Below are 22,686 nucleotides of genomic sequence, written 5' to 3'. Positions count from 1 at the left end.
GTGGGGTGGGGGTGGTGTGGGATAGGAAGCCATGGGGGACTCCTGGGGTACATCTGTGAGGTGCCCTCTAGGCCAGGACAACCTGGGCGGTCAGTGAGGGCGTGGTCTCTCCCCAGAGGTCCTGTCCAGTCGCATGGAGGGCATGATGGCCTCCTACACGCCGCTGGCCCCGCCGCAGCAGCAGATCGTGGCCATGGAGCAGAGCCCCTACGGCAGCAGCGACCCCTTCCAGCAGGGCCTCACGCCGCCCCAAATGCCAGGTGACCACATGAACCCCTATGGTAAGCTGCCCCACCCCTCACGGCCCAGCACCTCCCCTGCCCCCACAGCCTGACCTGGCAGGCCCTTCCAACACAGCCCACTTGCCTCCTCCTGTCGGGAAGGGGGCACCCTGGAGACCCCCACCCACAGCCCCCGAACAACCCCCGCCTGCCGGCAGTCATCCTGTCCCTTCCTCACCGCCAGCCACACGGCCTGTAGGGCCAGTGGGGCCCCCAGGAGTCCCCTGCCTGGACCCCCCGGTGCTGACGCCTACCCCCTCTGCCTACCCCCACCCCATCCCCAGGCAACGACTCCATCTTCCACGACATCGACAGCGATACCTCCTTAACCAGCCTCAGCGACTGCTTCCTCGGCTCCTCGGACGTGGGCTCCCTGCAGGCCCGTGTGGGGAACCCCATCGACAGGCTCTACTCCATGCAGAGTTCCTACTTCGCCTCCTGAGAGCCAGCCGGGCGGCATGGACGCTTGGGCAAGGGTCCTGGAGGGGGGGACCGCTGGCCGCAGACGCTGCCTCACCACCCCCAGCCCCACCGCCCGCACAGACTCTGCAGACAGCCATACGGTGCCCTCCCCTCGGCCAACCGGGCTTGGCTAACGTGCCCACCGGGCGCAGCCAGACAGGCAGATGGGCACAACCTGGGCAGGGACTATGTCCTGCCCCCAGAGACCATGTCACCCCCAGGGACCCAGAACTCTCGGACAGCCACTCGCCTCCCAGCCGCACCTTGGCCTCCATCGCCTCCCTCCCCCTCCCCATCTCTTTTATGGGAAGCTTAAATTCTCTCTATTTTTTTAAACGTTCCCTCTGTGTCCAGGCCACCTCCATGGCGCAGGCCTAGGTCAAGGCAGCCCCCCGCCCCGTGCATGCCCCAGACGATGGCGTGAGAAGCCCATGTATCCTGTGCCCTGCACTGTGCCCACCTCCCCCCACCTCTGGGGGCAGGCCCACCAGCCTAGGATCACCCCTTCTACCTGGAGCCTGGGGCAGGAGTGGGGATGGGCCTGGCAGGTGGGCCAAGCCCACCATGGCTCTCCCCTGGGGAAGGGGGAGTCACAGGGGCACCGGGGGCGGGAAGGTTGAGCCCAGGCTGACTCAAAGGGATGGAGACATACATGCAGATGCACACGCTTCAAGGCACACCCATGTGGATGTGCACACGGGTAACTAGACACGCTGAGAGACGGAGAGGCCTCTGTGGGTCAGCCCTGCCACGTCAGGAAGGGGAAGGAGGCCGGCGGGGGGGCAGGGAGCCCCTCTGACAGCAATAGGAGGGGCAGGAGGAAGGGCAGAGGAGGTGAGCTCAGAGCACATGGATGCAGATATATCTTCGCCTCCACCCAGATGGGGACTGCCTGGGCGGTCAGGGGCCCAGGACCAGGCAGAATCAGGCCACCTGGCAGAGCCTCCAGGTGGGAAGGCGTCTCAGAAGCCACCCCCTTGGCACTCCATCTGATGCTAGGCTCTCACCCAAACTGCTCCTGCCTCTCCTTGCACACCTCCAGTGACAAGGAGCTCACTACTTCATCGGGCCCCAAGTTCAGCTGCCTTTTCTGCTGATCTCATCTCTGTCCCTTTTCAGCCTTTGTCCTCGCTTCTTGAAGCCAGGCTTCCTTTTAAAAGCGCTTCCTTTTCCAGCTCTTCCTTTTAAAATTGTACCACCCCAGCCCCCACCCCTATTCCCCCAGCCTGGCTCCAGCTTCCCCTCTAAACATGTAGAACAGATATAACCATCTCCCCACTGTCATCAGCCAGCCTGGCTCTTCCGGGCTCTTCTTGTTCCACAAACTTCCACAGGGTCTCAGCCGACGTCCCGCGTCCTTCTGCAGCCTCAGCCGGCCCAGGTTCTGTGCCATCCTTGGTCCTGGGTCTCCACTGGTCCCGTAGGCAGCCACTCTGTCTTTTTGAGGGTTGGTCCCCTTTCTCCTCTTGGGCCCATATAGTCAAGTCATGCTGGGGGCTCTTGGAACAGGTCTGGGGTAGATGCTCCCTGCCCAGTAGACCTGGCCCTTCTCTCCCAGATTCTTTATGTTGAAAGGAACCTCAGGAATGGATCAACTAGTCTGCCCGTTATCCTGCAGCTGGAAAACGGGGCCAGGAAAGGGGCAGGGACAGGCCTCTCGGCTAGTCAGAAACAGAGCCGGAGCAGAGAAGAGGGACACCACGCCAGCTCCTCGTGCTCTGTGCCTGGTGAAGGGCCTCCGGGTTGGGGGATGTGACTCCTCTTTGTAGACTTGCCCCCCACTGGGTCCGCATAAACCCCAAGTCCAGCCTGGGCTCTGCCTCTGCCATGACACTGCCCCCTACCAGGAGCTGGTACAGGACACGTGCTGATGACCCACAGGTTGTCAAAGCCAGAGGGCCCTCAGCTCCCCGTGCCAGAGACACCCCATCAGCCGGTTTAGGTTAACACCTTCGCTCTACTGCAGCTTACTGCCCCCAGGCTCTGACGACCACTCTGCCCGACTCGGTGTCGGGACACAGATGAGCAAGATGTAGGGCCCCTTTTGAGGACTTCTCTCCTGGGAGGAGAGACATACACATTCTGTCCCAAGCTTTTGCAGACAGTGTTGGGGACCCATTTCTCAGATGAGGAACCTAAGGCTCAGAGAAGGCTACCCAGCAGAAGCACACGGGACCAGTCAGGCTTGCTGGGGTTTGGGTGAGTTGAGATGACTGGGTTCTGTCCACTTCGTGTAGGAAAGCACAGCCTTGACCTGGGGCGGGGGAGGTGAGTGGCCTTGACCACCCTCACCCCTGCCGTGATGTGGGACCACCATCACGTGGTGCCTGGGTGGGAAGCCCAAGGGAAGGGGGACGTGACAGACTGTTCTCTGGAGGAAGAGGGAGAAAGTGATGGGTCGGGGGGAGTGTCAGAGGAAAGCGGAGTTCTGCTTCCCTGTGGGGAAGCTGAGGCTCAAAGGGAGGAAGGAATCTGCCCCTGGTAACACGAGGAGTGTTACCACCTCCACCAGGGAGGCCGCACAGAGGGACACTGGTTCTAAGGGTCAGACCACGGGCCCAGCAGAGCCTATAAAGAAGGAGCCAGTGCTGGTGGGCTGGGCATCTCGGGAGGCTTCCTGGAGGCGGTGACGTGGGGAGTCCACCATGTCCAGATGAGCAGGCCCTAGCAGTGAGGCTCGGGGGAAGGAGAATTGGCTGACCTCTGCCCGGCCCCAGCCTGAGCTCTGGGCACCTCCTGGGATGGGACTCTCACCTCCCGTCTGGGAGAACCTACAGCTCTGGGGCTCACTCTGCCCTGTGGGGAAGGGGGAGGTCCACACTCACAGATGCGCGCACACACACACACACAGCCAGACACACACGAAGGCCCACAGACCCACATTCACAGACACGCCGCCTGGGAGCTGGGGAAGCAGGAGGGACCCTCGAACCTTTGGCCCTTGGACGGCGCCATTGCCAGTGGGCCTCTCTGCTGCGGCCGCCCCACCGGCGTCCCACGGGAGCCCAGCCCAGCCAGGTGTGGGGACCGGGCCGCCGGCCATTCCTGTTCTCCTTGTACAGACTCTCACTGTCCACCCGCCATCCCCAGACACATTTTATTTAATAACTTGTCATTGTTAAATTATTTATTAGCGTTTACCACATCACCATCCCCACCCTGCCCTCCACTCTCACCTTCTGCCTCTTCCCACGAAAGCAGAAAATGGAAACAACAGAAAAAGACGAGACATCAGTATATTTGTAAATAAACCAACCTGTACACGCCTGTGGTGCCTCTCCTTGGGGGGGAGGGGCTGTGCGGGGCCTGAGCCAGTCCTGCCTGAGACATCAGCAGATTTCTCAGTGGGGGCCAGGGTCAGCAGGTCAGGAAGGGAGAGCCTGGGGTACCTGGTCTTGCCCAACACATTCCCTTGTTCCATCCTATAATCGTCACCTCCCCATCCTTGTCCTGTCCCAACCCCGACCCATCTCCATCCTTGAAACAAATGCCTCTCTCCCGTCTCAATCATCCCTTTCCCCAAGACACTCAACCAACCACGACAGGGGCCCCTTAAGTGCCAGCCACTAGGCTGAGAACTGGGGATTAGTCCCTGCCTCACGGAGGTAGACGATGTGATGTGAGCTCAGCCTTGTTACAGGGGTACCCAACCTCATCTGGAAGGGCAGAGCATCATGGAAGGCTTCCTGGAAGAAACTGCATATTAAGCTGAGATGGGAAGTTAGCTGGTGTAGGGGGACTGGGTGAGGAGGAGGAGGAGTGTCTGCAAGTTCTTCAAGCTTATGCAAACACCTCAGGTGCCGGCAGAATCTTGTGACTCTCCTAAACTGCAAGAATAGCTAAGTTTGGAGCCTGGAGAGAAGAAATGAGACCAGAGGCAAAGCCAGACCATCCAGGGTCTTGCTGCTGAGTGGAGAATGGATCCAAGTAGGTCAGGTGGACTGGACAAAGATGGGAGTCAATGGGTTACCTAGGCGACAGATGATGACTGTTCTGACTAGGGTGGTAACGGGAGAAAGAACTAAGCAGATCCTGAAGATTCTGTGAGAGAGGGGAGTGAAGGCAACATCGAGGTTACTGGATCGCTGGAACAGGGGTCCCTGGGGCACTCTGATCTGGAGCACGGGGAGCTGAGGATCTCTGGGGCATCCACGAGCTTCAAAGGGGTCAGACCTGAGCATCCAGGTGTTCAACAACCAGGTAGATGGTCACTGAGGCACAAGGTGGGTGAGATCGCTCAGGGGACTGCGACAGGGAGAATGAAGCTGAGGCCAAATCCTGAGGAATCACGAGGGCACGGGGCTGCACATGGCCCTGGGATCCAGGGGAGATGGTGGTTAGGGTGGGGTCGGGTGGGGTGTGGAGATGGCAGAGACTCAAGGAATTTGGTTCTCAAACTATATTCCTTGAGGACTCGAGGTTCCCTAGAGTACCTTGGGGAAGACCAGGGTGTGCGCCTGCGCAAGCACGTGCCGATGCTGGCTCCGTGGGTCGGTTTGCCTGGGTAGGTTGTGCAGGAAGCCGGGTACCTGCAGACGATCAGTGTCTGGTGTGCAACTGGCTGTCTAGATCTACCTACGGGGTCAGGAGTCTCAGACTTGTGTCTGTGCAGAGGTGAAGACATTTGCGCATCCACTCCTGGGTGTATCATTGTACATCTCTGCCTGGTTTTGCATCCAGGAGGCCCCGAGTCCGCAGACCTGAAGTCCTGATGTTTTCCTCCTTCCCCCACCATCTGGCTGCTCCTTCTCAGCCCCCTCCCCGTTCCCACAGCCAGGAACACCTGGGAGCACCTGGAGCGTCTCTCTCTCTGCCCACTGGCACCAGCGCCCGCGGGGACGGCCGCACCCACCCCCCTTCTCCTGCAGCCTCGGGCGACCCGCAGTCCCATGGACTTCTGGGCTTGTTCATTGCCTCCTCCAAGGTCCTATTTTCAGAAGGGAAACCCAAGGCTCAGAAGGAGGAGATGACCAGCTAGCTCAGTACGACAAAGCAAACGAGGGGCAGCGGAAATGGCTCAAAACCAGGTTCGGCTGCAAACCCATGGCCTGGACACCACCCCGGCTGCCTCCCCAGGCCCACACTCTGGCCCTGCAACCTGGTCCTCCAAGGTCAGGCCCAGGGACCCAGGAAACTCTTCCCTTCTGAATGGCCTCACTGAGGCTCAGAGAAATCGAGTCACTTGGTCCAGACTGCGACAGCATGGAGGCAGGACTAACTTGGGTCTTCCATCCAAGTCCCAGGCCTGGGCTTCTGTGAGAGGCGCCTCCCAGCCCCCCTCCCCCATCCAACCCCCCAGCAGTGAGCTGACAGCTCTCTTGCCGACAGCAATCGTTTAAAAGCCTGTCACTAAAAAATGTTTGGGTGGGGGGTGGACAGGGGGCTGTGCTAATCCATCGCCTGCCTGTCTTCTCCCCCCAGCCCAGAACGTGAGTCAGGGGAGAAGGAGGAAATGTAGGCCTGGTCTGGAGACAAGAGAGGGTGTGAGACAAGGTCTCTCTCCTGGCCCCTCTTTCCAGAGGACCGATACTAGCCAAGTCTGTGCCACTGCCAGTCATAGACTTCAGCCCACTGACCCTCACAATCCAGAACAGCTCTTATCCCATTGTACAGATGAGAAAACTGAGGCTTGGAGAGCAGTAACTTGCTCCAGGGTGATTCTTCCCAGGAACCTGGGGTTGGAGAGGGTCTAGAATCGAGGAGAGGGGTGGTCCCAGGAGAGGAATGTGATTCTGAACACACCTTACAAAGCTGGTCCTCAAGGGTGTGAGGCCCATCCGGGTCCTGTCTCTGGAGCTCACCACTGCCACCTTCCCTGAGAAAACTTTGGGTGTGAGGCCTGGACTGGAGCGGGTGAGGTCTGGGCAACAGCTTGGTAGAATGCAAATCCACCAGGACAGGTGGGTGGTGAGACGCGTGGTCCAACAGGCATTAGGAGGATGGTCTGAAGGAGAGCGGCCGCAGCCCACCACCAGGATGAGAGGGGCGTCCCCTGGGCTCGGGCAATGCAGTTGGCCAGCCTGCCTGCCCGTGGCTGACCTGTTAAAAGGCTCGACGGGCACTGAAGCAGAGAATTAGGTGACCGAGGGGCTCCACTCAAAGCTCTGGGTGCAGCCTTTGGGGGTGTTCGCCGTGCACCCCACACTGTGTTGAGCCTAACATGTCTTGTTCCACGTTCTCCTCGAAGCCCCGTGGGGCGGGAACAATCGCCGTGTCCACTTGACAGTGAAGTCTCTGCTCTCCGCAGTTCCTCTCGCCCTGCCGGGCCAACGCTGCTCTCCTCAGATGCCCTCTTTGGCCTCTGAGTGTCCCAGACCCCCTGCCAGGCAGACCTTGACCCTGGGCACTGATGGATGGACAGGGGGCTCTATGGATGGCTTTGACTGCAGGGCAGCCCCTGGGGCTTGGAGACAGCCCCCAGACTGCTCACCCCTTTTGGTCTTCACCCTTTGCACGGCAGACCCTCCCAGGACCCATGCCCGTCTGGGAAGAAGATAAGGAGGAGCTCGGAGAGAAGCACCAAGGCCTCAAAACTGGGGGAGGGGGGCTCATCAGCTGTGCCTGGGAAATCATGGGGAGCCTCCTGGAGGAGGGAACAGCAGAACAAGTGCTCAGAGGTGGGAACCGCAGAGGGACCAGTGAGACGGGGCACACCCAGGGTCCTAAGGCCAGAGATGGCAGGAGGTGAGATGCCCTCTCTGGGCATGCCAGGGGCAGTCAGGCCCTTGGCAGTGGGAGGATGCCTGACACATCCCACGCTCTTGATTTAGCTGAGAATAAAGTGAGCAAACTTGAATAATGGAGAGGGTATATGCGGAGTACCTGTATCTGGCATGCACGCTCAGTCACTTCAGTCGTGTCTGACTCTTTTGCGATCCCATGGACTGTAGCCCGCCAGGCTCCTCTCTCCGTGGGATTTTCCAGGTAAGACTACTGGAGTGGGTTGCCATGCCCTCCTCCAGGGGATCTTCCTCACTCAGGTATCGAACCCATGTCTCCTGCATTGCAGGCAGATTCTTTACCACTGAGCCACTGGAGTAGCCTATTTGTGGCCTAAAGAGGAATCATAAAAACGAAAAACCTCTGGACCCATTCCTTCAATAAAGAAGATATAACTTTCAATTCCTTGGAGACCATGATGTGCCCCACCATTGTTCCAGAAACCCCTATTGCTTCATTTGAAAAGCTCTTATTCCAGTCGAAGCCAAATCAACCATGGAATGAAGCTCAGGAAGTTCCTAGCACAGATTCTATTAACAGCAAGAAAGGGCAGGAGTCCCTCATGCAGATCTCCTGTCCGCACAGAATATCCAGGCGCCTTTCTATGGGCAGCACCCTGCTTTCATTCCTTACGTCCCTTGGGGGCACTTTGCTATTGAATACTAAATCCCCAAAACATACTGGAAGCTCAAGTTGAATTTTTCTTCTGAACCTGCAGTCATCCATCAGGCCACGAGGTGGCGGCCGGGAGTCAGGCAGGTGAGAGCTGAAACATGGGTTGGGCTCCAGAGATGATGCAGGCTTCAGATCATGGCCAGAGAAGGCAGGAGGAAAGAAACTCTCCTTCTGGGACGTTTCTGCATGCCAAGCCCCATTTGAGAGCTTTACATGGACGATACCACACATTCTTAAGCATTCCAATTTTATAGAACAAGAAAGTAGGCTCAGAGATGTTAAGGAACACTCCTGAGGCCAGCACAACTCAGAAATGGCAGAAATGGGATTTGAACCAGAGCTGGGGCAGTGACAAAGACAAAGGAGGAGGAAATGAGGGGAAAGGGAGGGGGAAAGAGCAGCATCTTCTTGCTTCAGAGCTTCCCAGCCTTGTTTGTCTGACTCCTCACACTCACCTGCGAGGCCCCTTCTGGCACTACCCCCATTTTATTGATGAGGAAACGGAGGCTCAGTGAGCTGTGCATCCTCAGGGCCCTGGCTCCTGGGGAATCAGCCCCCCCTGAGCCCAGAGGGAGGAGCACAGGGGTGAGGGGAGGACTGCCAAGCACCTCACCGTCCCGCTGGGCCCCTTCCCCTGCACCCCTCCTTCAGGACCCGGGAAAGCCTCGTTTACAGGCACTCGAAGGGGAGCCCCTCACCAGGGCAAGATCCAGCTCCACCCTCAGTGTGCAACGACTCTTGTGAATGCTTCCAGAACATAGGATGCAAGTCACAGTTGGGAGCCCCGGATGTGAGGGTCAGTATTTCATTCTGATCATTTCAGTCCCTGCAGTCTACCAATGAGGGGCAACTGTTCTGGTGGGTGCCTGGGGCTCTGGTGTTTGAGGGGACCCCACCCTGTCCCGCTTCAGAGAATGGGAAGTGAGTGCAATGCTGTCAAGTTCCAGTCCAAGCTCCGCCACTTGCTGGCCATGTGACCTTGGGCAAGTCACTTAACCACCACCCAGCCTTGGTTTCTTTGTGAACCGAGGGATGAACACAAACCATCGTGAGGGTCACATGAGCAAGTGAACCAGGCACAGTGTTCAGCCCACCCTAGAAGTTCAAACAGTGGGGCTGACTATTCGTGGATACCCCTCCCTCTGCCTAGCCCAGAAGCTAACTCAGCCCAGAACACTCAACCAAGAGGGGCCTGAGGGCCTTGAAAAGTCAAAGTGTTTGTCGCTCAGTTGAGCCCAACTTTTTGTGACCCCATGGACTGTGTAGTCCACCAGGCTCCTCTGTCCATGGAATTCTCCAGGCCAGAATACTGGAGTGGGTTGCCATTCCCTTCTCCAGGGGATCTTCCCAACCCAGAGACTGAACTTAGATCTCCCACATTGCAGGCAAATTCTTTACCATCTGAACCACCAGGGAAGCCCTTGAAAGAGGTGGATGTGGGGTAGTCTTTGGCACTGACAATGGCAAGGCTCCATCTACCCATTAAAGCTACAGTGTAAAGCTCTCGCATGGGGCCTGGCATGACAGGGAAGCTTCCAGGAGCTGGGCTTCCTGTGACACCAGCTTTCCTTTCCCCATGCTCTGAGACTGACAGACATCTGGGCCTCCCATGGCCTCCAGGGCCATGCCAGAGGAGGCATTGGGGCACAGTCAGTGGGAGCTTGTCCCTGCCAGTCAGCCAGGCCTGAGCCTCAAGGCACAAATTACAGGGATGTTGGTAGCTATGCCATCTGAGCTCTTGGCCACGAGTGTCTGCCTGGTCCCCTCTGGTCCCACACACACGGAAGGGAATCCTCTCCGGGTTACCCACAGCTGGAACCGGGAGGCTGTGCCACAGGGCCAGGCAGTGGGGGTACTTCATAAGCAACAGCGTTCAACTGAAAAAGTGAATTACTGGTGCCGAGTTACTAATGAGCAAATAATCAAGTTATACCCATCAGAAAAATGTCCACAAACAGAGTGACTGTGACATGAGCAGAAACCTGCTCTGCAAAGCAAAGTGAAGCTGCAACTCTGGAAGAAAGCAACTTAACTGCAACAGGTCTTTTTTGCTTATAAAAATACTCTGCCAACAATAATTCATAATGCTAACAGTGATGATAACCAGAACAATAATGATAACTGCTGAGTCCTGAGTACTTATCACAGGCCAGTGCCTCTAGATATGATCTCATTGCATTTTCACTCAAAGTATTATCATCCCCATTCAACAGATGAACATGCTGAGGCTCTGACAGGTGGAGCCTGTTCAACTTCACAGAGCTGGTGAGCAGCAGATCCTGAGAGCAACTCAGCAGTGTAAACAAGCAACTCTGCCTACAAGGAAGGCCAGGACAAACAGGAAAAGCTCAAAGATTATGCAACTCTGCGCGTCTGAGGGGGTGGGGCGGACTTCACCAGACCAGGCTCCAAGCCAAGGAGTGCCTTGGAATAGCCAGAGAGACAGAGGTGGAGGCTGTGTCCCAGGACAACAGGAGTGAGGACTCAACAGCAGGGCCGTGAGGTGTGGCCCGTCCTAAGCTGCCTCCCAGGTGCTGGCCAGCAGGTTGGCTGAGACAGGCCAGGACAAGAGAAGCAGGGAGAAAGGGAAACTGCCAGCCAGAAAGCCACCGTCCCTCTCATGGCTGGCCGGTCTATCACAGGCAGGACCTCTGTCTCGTGCATCATTGCCTAGTGCTATCCAGAAGGGAACAGCAGAGCTCAGAGTGGTGCAGCCTCTTACTAAATTCACACCGCTAGTCTAGATTAGGGGCCTAGAAAGTTGATGAACATCAGGCAGGTCAGGACAAGCAGGAAGAAGTAGGGGTCATCCATGGGGGAGGCCAATAGAGAAGCAGATACAGGAGCTGAGCTGGAGGCTGGACCAGGATCCCTGGGAGCCTGGCCATACTCACTGAACCCTTTCCTAATCCCTCGGAAAGGTGGGCACCTGTGGTGACTCCTCAGAGCCACCTGCTCAGGAGTGGCCCTGGCCGCCAGCACCATGGCAGAGCGAACTCTCCTCCCACTGAGCAGGAAGAGCATTAAGACAAACTACGGAGGTTTTTCCCCTGCAGTTTTTACTTTATATTAGTTGGCCGCTGTGTTGCTTGATACAATAAAGTTTATGATTATCTTTCTCAGGAAATGTAGCTTTCTTCATTAGCTAAGGTTCCTCTTTGTTCTGTTTAATGCTTTTGGTCTTGAATTCTGCATTGATTTTAATGTTGGTACCCCTACATTCTACACGTGTGTGTGTGTGTGTGTACTTTCAGTTCAGTCGCTCAGTCGTGTCCGACTCTTTGTGACCACATGAACCGCAGCACGCTAGGCCTCACTGTCCATCACCAACTGCTGGAGTCTACTCAAACCCATGTCCATTGAGTCGGTGATGCCATCCAACCATCTCATCCTCTGTTGTCCCCCACTCCTCCTGCCCTCAATCTTTCCCAGCTTCAGGGTCTTTTCAAATGAGTCAGCGCTTCGCATCAGGTGGCCAAAGTATTGAAGTTTCAGCTTCAACATCAGTCCTTCCAATGAACACCCAGGACTGATCTCCTTTAGGATGGACTGGTTGGATCTCCTTGCCATCCAGGGGACTCTCAAGAGTCTTCTCCAACACCATAGTTCAAAAGTATCAATTCTTTGGCGCTCAGCTTTCTTTATAGTCCAACTCTCACATCATACATGACTACTGGAAAAACCATAGCCTTGACTAGACGGCCCTTTGTTGACAAAGTAATGTCTCTACTTTTTAATATGCTGTCTAGGTTGGTCATAACTTTCCTTCCAAGGAGTAAGAGTCTTTTAATTTCATGGCTGTAGTCACCACCTGCAGTGATTTTTGAGCCCAAGAATATAAAGTCAGCCACTGTTTCCACTGTTTTCCCATCTATTTGCCATGAAGTGATGGGACTAGATGCCATGATCTTAGTTTTCTGAATGTTGAGCTTTAAGCCAACTTTTTCACTCTCTCTTTCACTTTCAACAAGAGGCTCTTTAGTTCTTCACTTTCTGCCATAAGAGTAGTATCATCTGCATATCTGAGGTTATTGATATTTCTCCCAGCAGTCTTGATTCCAGCTTGTGCTTCCTCCAGCCCAGCCTTTCTCGTGATGTACTCTGTATATAAGTTACATAAGCAGGGTGACAATATGCAGCCTTGATGTACTCCTTTTCCTGTTTGGAACCAGTCTGCTGCTCCATGTCCAGTTCTAACTGTTGCTTCCTGACCTGCATACAGGTTTCTCAAGAGGCAGATCAGGTGGTCTGGTATTCCCATCTCCTTCAGAATTTTCCACAGTTTATTGTGATCCACCCAGTCAAAGGCTTTGGCATAGTCAATAAGGCAGAAATAGAAGTTTTCCTGGAACTCTCTTGCTTTTTCAATGATCCAGCGGATGTTGGCAATTTGATCTCTGGTTCCTCTGCCTTTTCTAAATCCAGCTTGAACATCTGGAAGTTCTTGGTTCACGTATTGCTGAAGCCTGGCTTGGAGAACTTTCAGTATTACTTTACTAGCGTGTGAGGTGAGTGCAATCATGCGGTAATTTGAGCATTCTTTGGCATTGCCTTTCTATGGGATTGCAATGAAAACTGACCTTTTCCAGTCCTGTGGCCACTGCTGAGTTTTCCAAATTTGCTGGCATATTGAGTGCAGCACTTTCACAGCATCACCTTTTCGGATTTGAAATAGCTCACCTGGAATTCTATCACCTCCACTAGCTTTGTTTGTAGTGATGCGTCCTAAGGTCCACTTGACTTCACATTCTAGGATGTCTGGCTCTAGGTGAGTGTGAGTGATCATACCATCATGATTATCTGGGTCGTGACGATCTTTTTTGTACAGTTCTGTGTATTCTTGCCACCTCTTCTTAATATCTTCTGCTTCTGTTAGGTCCATAACATTTCTGTCATTTATTGAGCCCATCTTTGCATGAAATGTTCCCTTGGTATCTCTAATTTTCTTGAAGAGATCTCTAGTCTTTCCCATTCTATTAATATCTTTGTCTCTGTCCAGCCCTTTATTTTACAATATTTGGTGGGGTTTTTTTTGTCATTGTTATTCCTTATTTTTTTTAAATATATAACTGGATTTCATTTTTCTTTTTGTTATATTTTATATACACACAAAACTTATAACTGATATAAGTTGTGAAGTGTAATAAGATAAATACCTATGAACCCAACTAGGGCATTACCAAACACAGGAACTGGGACATACCCAAAACCACTGAGCCTTCCTGTGTATTCCAGCCAACTTTCTCCATACCTCATCCCAAAGAAAACCACTATCTTGTATTTTGTGTTTATCATTGCCTTGCTTAAAAAAAAACTAATTCCTGATCCCATAAAATTGTTTTTTTTTTCAGTTTTCTATGTTTTTGAGTTGTATACTAGTAGTATACTATGCACATTCTTCTACTAGTTCCATTTTTTATACAATATTGCTGCCAACATTCATCCATATTACTGCATGTGGCCATTATTCATTGCTATACAATATTCCACTTATTAATTCTCCTATTGCAGATATTTGGGTTTTTCCAATCTTTCATTAAAATAAACAGAGCTACAATGAGTGTCCATCTACATGAGTCCTAATGCACACATACTAGAGTCTTTCAAGAGCATAACCTGGTGGGGAGTTGCTGGGCTGCCAGGATATGCATGGGGTCAGCTTTGTCAGACAGTGTTTTCCACGGTGATTTTACTATTTACACTTCCAACAGAAGTTAAGAAGAGTTCTTATTGCTCCACATCCTTGACAGTACTTACCCATTTTGATCTGCCCCAAAGGATCTGCTATTAGCAAGGTTGAGCATCTTTTCATATGTGCATTCTACATACTGTGTATTTTCTTTTGGGATATACCTGTTTATGTCTTTCACTCAATTTTCTTTTGGGTTGTTTGTCTTTGGTGTATTTATTTCTAAGGTTGTTTGTAAAAACTCTATTCTAGATACAAATTCTTTGCTAGTTATATGTGCTACAAATAACTTCTTCTAGCTTATAGAATAGAAGCTTTTTAATTATGGAATAGATGGTCTTTAATATATCCATCTGAATGCAGAGTTCCAAAGAATATCAAGGAGAGATAAGAAAGCCTTCCAAGTGATCAATGCAAAGAAATAGAGGAAAACAATAGAATGGGAAAGACTAGAGGTCTCTTCAAGAAAATTAGAGATACCAAGGGAACATTTCGTGTAAAGATGGGCACAATAAAGGACAGAAACAGCAAGGAACTAACAGAAACAGAAGATATTAAGAAGAGGTGGCAAGAATACACAGAAGAACTATACAAAAAAGATCTTCATGACCCAGATAACCACAATGGTATGATCATTCACCTACAGCCAGATACCCTGTAGTGCGAAGTCAAATGGGCCTTAGGAAGCATCACTATGAACAAAGCTAGTGGAGGTGATGGAATTCCAGCTGAGCTACTTCAAAACCTAAAAGATGATGCTCTGAAAGTGCTGCACTGAATATGCCAGCAAATTTAGAAAACTCAGCAGTGGCCACAGGACAGAAAAAGGTCAGTTTTCATTGCAATCCCAAAGAAAGGCAATGCCAAAGAATGTTCAAACTACCACACAATTGCACTCATCTCATATTCTAGCAAAGTAATGCTCAAAATTCTCCAAGCTAGCCTTCAATAGTATGTGAACCAAGAATTTTCAGATGTTCAACCTGAACTAAATCCAGAAAAGGCAGAGGAACCAGAGATCAAATTGCCAACATCCACTGGATCATAGAAAAAGCAAGAGAATTCCAGAAAAACATCTACTTTTGCTTCATTGACTATGCTAAATCCTTTGACTATCTGGATCACAACAAGCTGTGGAAAATTCCTCAAGAGATGGGAATACCAGACCACCTTACCTGCCTCCTGACAAATCTGTATGCAGGTCAAGAAGAAAGCAGTTAGAACCAGACATGGAAAAATGGACTGGTTCCAAATTGGGAAAGGAGTACATCAAGGCTATATCTTGTCAGCTTGTTTATTTAACTTATATGCAGAGTACATCATGCGAAATGCCAGACTGGATGAAGCACAAGCTGGAATCAAGACTGTCGGGAGAAATAGCAATAACCTCAGATATGCAGATTACACTACCCTTATGGCAGAAAATGAAGAGGAACTAAAGAGCCTCTTGATGAAAGTAAAAGAGGAGAGTGAAAAAGCTGGCTTAAAACTCAACATTCAAAAAACTAAGATCATGGCATCTGGTCCCATCACTTCATGGCATATAGATGGGGAAACAATGGAAACAGTGACAAGACTTTATTTTCTTGGGCTCCAAAATCACTGCAGATGGTGACTGCAGCCATGAAATTAAAACATGCTTGATCTTTGGATGAAAAGCTATGACAAACCTAGACAACATATTAAAAAGCAGACATTACTTAACCAGCAAAGATCCATCTAGTCAAAGCTATGGTTTTTCCAGTAGTCATGTATGGATGTGAGAGATTGGACCATAAAGAAACCTGTGAAAGTCACTCAGTCGTGTCTGACTCTTTGCGACCCCATGAACTATACTGTCCATGGGATTCCCCAGGCCAGAATACTGAAGTAGGTAGCCTTTCCCTTCTCCAGGGGATCCTCTCAATCCAGGGATCGAAGCCAGGTCTCCCACATTGCAGGCAGATTCTTTACCAGCTGAGCCACAAGGGAAGCCCCAAAAGAAAGCTGAGTGCCAAAGATTTGATGCTTTTGAAATGTGGTGATGGAGAAGACTCTTAAGAATCCCTTGGATTGCAAGGAGATCAAACCAGTCAATCCCAAAGGAAATCCGTCCTGAATATTGATTGGAAGGACTGATGCTGAAGTTCCAATACTTTGACCACCTGATGAGAAGAACTGACTCACTGGAAAAGACCCTGGTGCTGGGGAAGATTGAAGGCAGAAGGAGAAGGGGACAACAGAGGATGAGATGGTAAGATGACGTCACTGACTCGATGCACATGAGTTTGAGCAAGCTCCAGGAGTTGGTGATGGACAGACAAGCCTGGCATGCTGCAGTCCATGGGGTCACAAAGAATCAGACATGACTAAGTGACGGAACCGACTGAATGTAGCCTGATCCATCATATATTTATGGTTTATGCTTTTGTGTGCATATGCACCTTATTTACAAAATCCTTCACTACCAGAGTCATAAAGGTATTCTCTTATATTTTTTATTAAATTTTAAAGTTCGGACTTTCACACATAAAATTTTAATCCATTAAGAACTCATTTGGAGGTGCAGGTTGAGATAAGGATCCAATTTTATATTTTTCCATAATCAAGAGTCCAGGCACCTTACATCAAATACTTAATACTTTCCCAGTCATCTGAAAAGCCAGTTCTACCACATGTCAGGTTCTACACATGTGAACTTTTATTACTGTTGTATTGGTCTATGGGTCTAATCTTGTGCCAATACCACACAATCTTAACTCCTAACACTTGATATGTCTTGGTTGCATTTAGGCATGTTTAACCACTATTTCTTCTTCAGGAGTATACAGCTAGTCTTGGGGTTTTGGTCTTCCGCTTAGATTTTACAGTCAGTTAGTAAAGTATTTTTAAAAATTCTACTGGGGAGAATCCTCGGGCAGTCCAGTGGTTAGGATTCTGCACTTCCACTGAAGCGGGCAGAGGTTTGAGCCCTGGTTGGGAACTAAGATCTCACATGACTCAAGGTACAGCTTAAAAAAATTGAAAAAAATATTAAAAAAAAATCTTATTAGTGTTTTGATTGGAATGACAAGCACTCTGTAGATCAATATGGGAGAACTGATAAAATACAGACGATGAGTCCTTCTCTCCTTAAACAGAATAACTGCTGCTGTTTAGTCGCTAAGTCATGATTCTACCATTCCATGGGCTGTAGCCTGCCAGACTCCTCTGTCCATGGGATTTCTCAGGCAAGAATACTGGAGTGGGTTGTCATTTCCTTCTCCAGGGGAATCTTCCTGACCCAGGGATAGAACCCACGTCTCCTGCATTGGCAGGTGAATTTACCACTGAGCCACCTGGGAAGTCCCGAACAAGATAAATCTCCCTGTTTATTGGTCTTCTTCTTTGATATCTTTCAGTAAAGTTATATCATTTTCTGCAACAGGTCTTGCACATCTTTGATTAGATTTGTTTTCAGATCCCTTACTTTCTGTTGCTATCCTAAATGTTGTCTTTTTCTGAATTGTTTTATAAACAAGTATAGAGATGAGCAGTTTCGTTTTGAATATTATCTTTATATTCTGCCACCTTGAGAACTCATTAATCCAAATAATCTCTTGGTATATCATTTTGGATTGTTTTAATGTAGATAATCATCTCACCTAGAAGTGATAGTTTTGTTTCTTTCTAATCATTCTTCTTTCCTTCCTTTTCTTCTCTTTCTTGCTCTTTTTAAATATTAAACACATTGGCTAGGACCTTCACTAAAATGTTGACTAGGAGGATATTAAGATCCTTAGCTTGTTTTCTTAAGTGTAATGCTTTTTATCTTTAATTAATAAGTATGATTTTGCTAAATTTTGCAAATTAAGAAAATTCCCTTATATTCCTAGGAAGGTAAGAATTTTAATCATGAAAGAATGTTGATTGTGATTAAATGATCTTTCTCCATAGATTTCCTTCTTTAACCTGTTAATGTCACTGCACATATTTACAATTCTATATACATTAATATCATTATAGACTATATAATACATACTAGTATGTAATAAGTATCTATTATATATAACATTATAATATGGTAATAACAATAATACTGTATTAATATATGGTATATATTAATGTTAAACCACTCCTTACATTCGTCGTATAAATCCAGTTTGGTTGTGATTTTTTAAATATTTTGTTGGACTCAGTCTTCTACTCTTTCTTGATTGTTTGCATTTAGGTACACTAATAAGGTTGTCCTGGTTTGGGTAATAAAGTTATACTGGTTTCTCAAAATGAATTGATGAGTGTTCCCTCTTTTCTATTCTCTGGAAAAATTTGCATAAAATTGTAATTTCTGTTTTTCAAATGTTTGAAATCACCTGGGCTTAATGTTTTCTATGTGGGACTAGCAACCTATTCAATCATGTTTGGTGATTATAGGACTGTTCAGGATTTTTTTTTTCTTCTTAAGCTGGTTTTGATAAGTCATGTGTTTCAAAGAATTTGTGCATTTTACCTATTTTTAAATTTATTAATACAAAGCTGTATAGTACATTCTTTTTTCAATCTCTGCTCTAGCTGTGGAAATATTTCCTTTCTCACCCTTAATATTATTGATTTATGCCTTTTAAAAAATTCTTTTTAAACTTTGCCAGATGTTTATCTACTTTATTAGTCTTTCAAAGAACTAATTTTGACCTTGTTGATTCCCTCTACTACATCTTTATTTTTCTATTTTATTAACTTATGATGTTCTTTCCTCTACTTTCATTGAGGTCTTTTATTTATTTATTTATTTCCTATTTTTGTTAAGTTGGATGCTTAGCTAATTTCCAGATTTCTTTTTTTAAAATATAAGCATTTAAGGCTCTAAATTTCCCTCAAACTACCACTTACACTGCATTACAAAAGTTTTGCTATGCAATATTTTCATTCATAAGGACTTTAAACTTTTCCAGTGTGATTGTTTTTTCTAATTTAAAAACACATGGAAATATTTTTATGCATTGTTTTATCATTGACTTTTAATCTAGTTGCATTATAGGTTACAGAAACATGATCTGTATGGTACCAGATTATTATAATGTATTGAGAATTGTATTATGTTCTAGAATGTAGTCACTTTTTACACATTTCCCATGTATGGATGGAACCCTTTGTATTCTCTAATTGTTGGATTTAGGATTTTACCTACACTTATTTGTTCAAGTTTTTTTAATTATGTAGTTAAAATATTCTATATCTTAATTTTTTTCTTTACTTGACATATCAAGAACTATAAGAGATATGTTGAAATCTTCCACAACAATCATGGATTTATCCATTTTTCTCTGTAGTTCTATTCATTTTTCCCTTGTATATTTTGACATTATTTTATGAGTTGAACTGTTTTATCTTTTTTATTAAAGATAATAAAGTTTATTAAATTTTTATTTATTAAAGTTTATTAAAATTTTAATCATTATTAGGAACTCTCTTTATCTCTTATAGTAATATTTAACCTGATGACTATTTTTTGATACTAATGAAGCCACTCCAACTTTCCTTTGGTTGATACTTTTTCTCACGTATCATTTTGGATCTCTTTATTTGGATATCTTTTACTTTCCTTATGTTTTTAGGAGTGACTTTTGTAGACAACACATAGCTGGATTTTTAAAAATATTTAATATTTTAAAATATTTGAACAGTATGCCTCAGCATATTGCTTATTGTATTGCTGACTAACACTCAGAGTAGCTTGTTTCCTTGTAGTATGGCCATCACTGTTAGCTCATTTTTAATTTAATCTGTGGGAATCCTGAGGGCCTAAATTGGAGGTACATTCCTACTGAAGGTATTTGCATTTATTTGGGGCTGCTATTAACCTGAAACTGCTTTAGCCACCTTTAAGAGACCCTGGCACAATGCAGACATCTCAAGTTAAGTTCTTTCACCTTGCCTCTGCCCTAAACTTAATTTGCCTACCACAGTGCTTATCTCAACATTTAACTTGACTTTCCTGTTTCCCTGTTAGTAACAACGTCATGCTTTAGTTTTAGCTCCCCATTGCCTTGTTCAGTTTTTGGTTTTTTTTTTTGGCAGACAATGTTTCGTCTTTAGAGATTTCCCTTACTTTCTAACAAACCCGGCAATGCATTCACTAAAAACAATGGTCCATTTTGCTTTATTTTTGTAATTTATGCAGAATCTAGTTGCATTTTAGTGGGAGGACCTTCCAGAGTACAAGTTTATCATCTTGCCAAAAGCAGAAATCCCAAGATGCTATTATTATCCCCATTTTACAGATGAGGGAACTGAGGTTTAGAAAATCAAATGTCTTGCTCAAGACTGCAGAACCAACCCAACCAGTGGCAGAGTCAAGACTAAGACCCATGCTGTCTCAGTCCAGAACCTGTACCTGAGTTTATCTAGGGGGATGCTGGTCCTCTAGAAACATGTTTATAGGGTTGCAGCCTTGAAGTGCATGGGGCAGGCTCAGGCCAACACTCTGGGATAAACCCACAAACTTCTATTGAAGTGAAGTGATGTTAAGTCACTCAGTCGTGTCCAACTCTTCGCAACCCCATGGACTGTAGCCTACCAGGCTCCTCCGTCCAGGCAAGAGTACTGGAATGGGTTGCCATTTCCTTCTCCAGTGGATCTTCCCGACCCAGGGATTAAACCCAGGTCTCCCACATTGTAGGCAGATGCTTTACTGTCTGAGCCACCATGGAAGTCCTTAACTTCTACCGAGGAAGGAACGATGAGGCCCGGTCTGGCTCAGAGTGAGTAGGCTCCAGCCATCTAGCACCAGCTGCCAGGTCAGCAGCAGCTCAGCCAGAGTCTGCATAGGGCACTCAGCCCGCAGCTCCCACCCTGGGATGGGAGCCAGCAGGAGCTTCCTGCACTCGGGTTTCCATGACAACCAGTCACCGAAAGGGATGAGATGCAAAAGCCACAGGCCCAGAGTGGAACATTTCTGAATCTTGAGTCTTCATTACAGGTAGGTCTTCTCCAGCCTTGGAGGCAGTGTGAGAGGGATTTAGAGGAAAGAGAATTTATGTGAAGGAATAATGTTCACGCAAGCCCACAATGCCACTGGCCAGCCCCTTTCTCCTCGCCCATACCCCAGTTATCATGGACTAAGGGTCCCAGGTCCAAAGAAGTTCAGAAACAGGCTGGGGGCAGCCTGGTGCTAGGTCCTGAACAATACTGGTTCCCCTTCTTCGTTCAACAGCAATCTCTTCTTGCCTCCTCCTGCCAGGTTCTCAGGCTCCTATGCGAAATGCGGGTCCTGGCCTCAGAGAGCAATCCGTCTAGTGCAAGACCCAGACAGATCCTAACAGCTAATTACAATCAGGGGACAAGAAAGCACAGAGGCCATGAGAGCACAGAAGAGGGATTCCATCCAGGAAGTCTTCCCAGAGCAGGGGTATTTGCTCTGGGCCTGGGGTGACAAAATTTTAGCCCAGTACAGAAGGGAGAGAAGGGCATTCCAGGCAGAAGGAACCACACGCAATAGGTTCAGAAGTACAAAGGAGCAAGGTCATTTTAGTAAAATGAGATGAGGGAAGCAGGAAAGGCAGCCTTGAACTGGATGCTGTGAACTTTGACTTTATCCTGAGAACAGCAGGCAGCCCTTACAGGGTTTCCCAAGGATAGGACAGGGTCCTATTTTCATGACAGTATCGAGGATGGACAGGAACTTGTTGCAATAACACAAGAAGAGACCACAGTAAGAAGGATGATGACTGAGGTGGCAGGGATAAGAGAGAAGGGGACAGATTTGAGAGACGTGTAGAAGGACAAATCCAGAGGACTTGGTGAGAGATTGCTTGTGAGGAGTGTGGAAAACAGGAGCGTTAGCCAGGAGCAGGTGTGGGAGCAGGGGAGGGGCGGCTGTAACAGACCCTTGCTGGGTCGTGCGGAGGTGACCGATTTTCCCCATGCTGCTGGTTGAGCTCCCTGGAGTGTGCTAGGCAGGACATGTCCTCTCCAGGTCACTGCAGGAAAAGACTCGTTTCAGAGCCTTCTTCAGCAGGCTTCAACCACCAGGGGGCAGTTCCAGCTGCCCTTCTGCCCCCACCCTCCACCCCCTGCTCTGAACACAACCAGCCCTGGTGTCCCAGAGGGCACCCCCCCCTGCCCCCCCACAAGGGGCAATCTGGGCAGCTGGAACCTCTCCCTGCCAGGCCAGGCGAGCTAAATTTCTGTTCAGGGCTGTGTTTCCTTCTGGTTATGTGCTAGTCACAAAGTTGTGTCTGGGGCTGTTTGATTGCCTAGTCTGGGCCATATTAATAAGTAGACTGTAGAGAAACCAAGGTGATGATTAATCTTAGAAAGGGGCTCTGGAGTCAGACCTAACTGTGTTGAAACCATTCCTATACCCTACCTGGCCGGGTGTCTATGGGATTCTCGGATATTCCACGCCTCCCTCGAGCTCCTCTCCTTTTCCCACTCACCTCCTTTCCTCCCTCAGGTACTCCAGGGCAAGACCGCACTCCTGCGCGTCCCCGCCCCACACCCTGCACCTGAATCTGGTGAGGAGTCCTGTCAGGCTCCTGAGAGAAGGGTGGGAGCCCACCTACCTCCCCAGCCCCTCCTCTTATCCTCAGCCCCCAACCTGATCTCCAGCAGGTGCCAGGCCGTCAGGGACCAGAGCGTGCCTGCCTCATCTGCAGACTGTACCTGACCCAGATCCGGACTTAGGGGCACCAGGGAAGCTGGAGTGACATTTGGCAAGGCCGCTGGGGCCCCAAAATTGGTATCCATTTCTGCTCCTCTGGTTCTCTCTTCCAGTATCCCCTCTGCGCTCCCACACACCCCGACATTCGACATTCGACATTTGCTAGGAGCCAGAGGAGGGAGGTGTGGGGGTGAAGGAGCCTGGAAAGGGGGCGGGGCCAGGCCCAAAGCTACAGGCAA

The 22,686-nt window shown here is 49.0% G+C and overlaps 1 protein-coding gene across 2 annotated transcripts in view; it reads left to right on the top strand.

Annotated features, from left to right (window-relative positions):
• The window catches only part of LMX1B (LIM homeobox transcription factor 1 beta), an 83,091-nt gene extending 82,228 nt beyond the window's left edge, over window positions 1-863 (top strand). The window contains exons 7-8 of one of the 2 annotated variants that reach the window (XM_061156179.1): window positions 117-260; window positions 566-863. In XM_061156179.1, coding sequence (XP_061012162.1) covers window positions 117-260; window positions 566-723 — 302 coding nt within the window. In that variant the 3' untranslated portion in view covers window positions 724-863. Of the gene's footprint in view, window positions 1-116; window positions 282-565 lie in introns of both variants that reach the window. The other variant, XM_061156178.1, reaches the window with a different exon arrangement.
• Window positions 864-22,686: the final 21,823 nt, after the last annotated feature.

The sequence above is a fragment of the Dama dama genome, chromosome 11 (assembly GCF_033118175.1).
Source record: "Dama dama isolate Ldn47 chromosome 11, ASM3311817v1, whole genome shotgun sequence".
Classification (NCBI taxonomy): Eukaryota; Metazoa; Chordata; class Mammalia; order Artiodactyla; family Cervidae; genus Dama; species Dama dama.
This window is presented reverse-complemented; position numbering and strand designations above follow the sequence as displayed.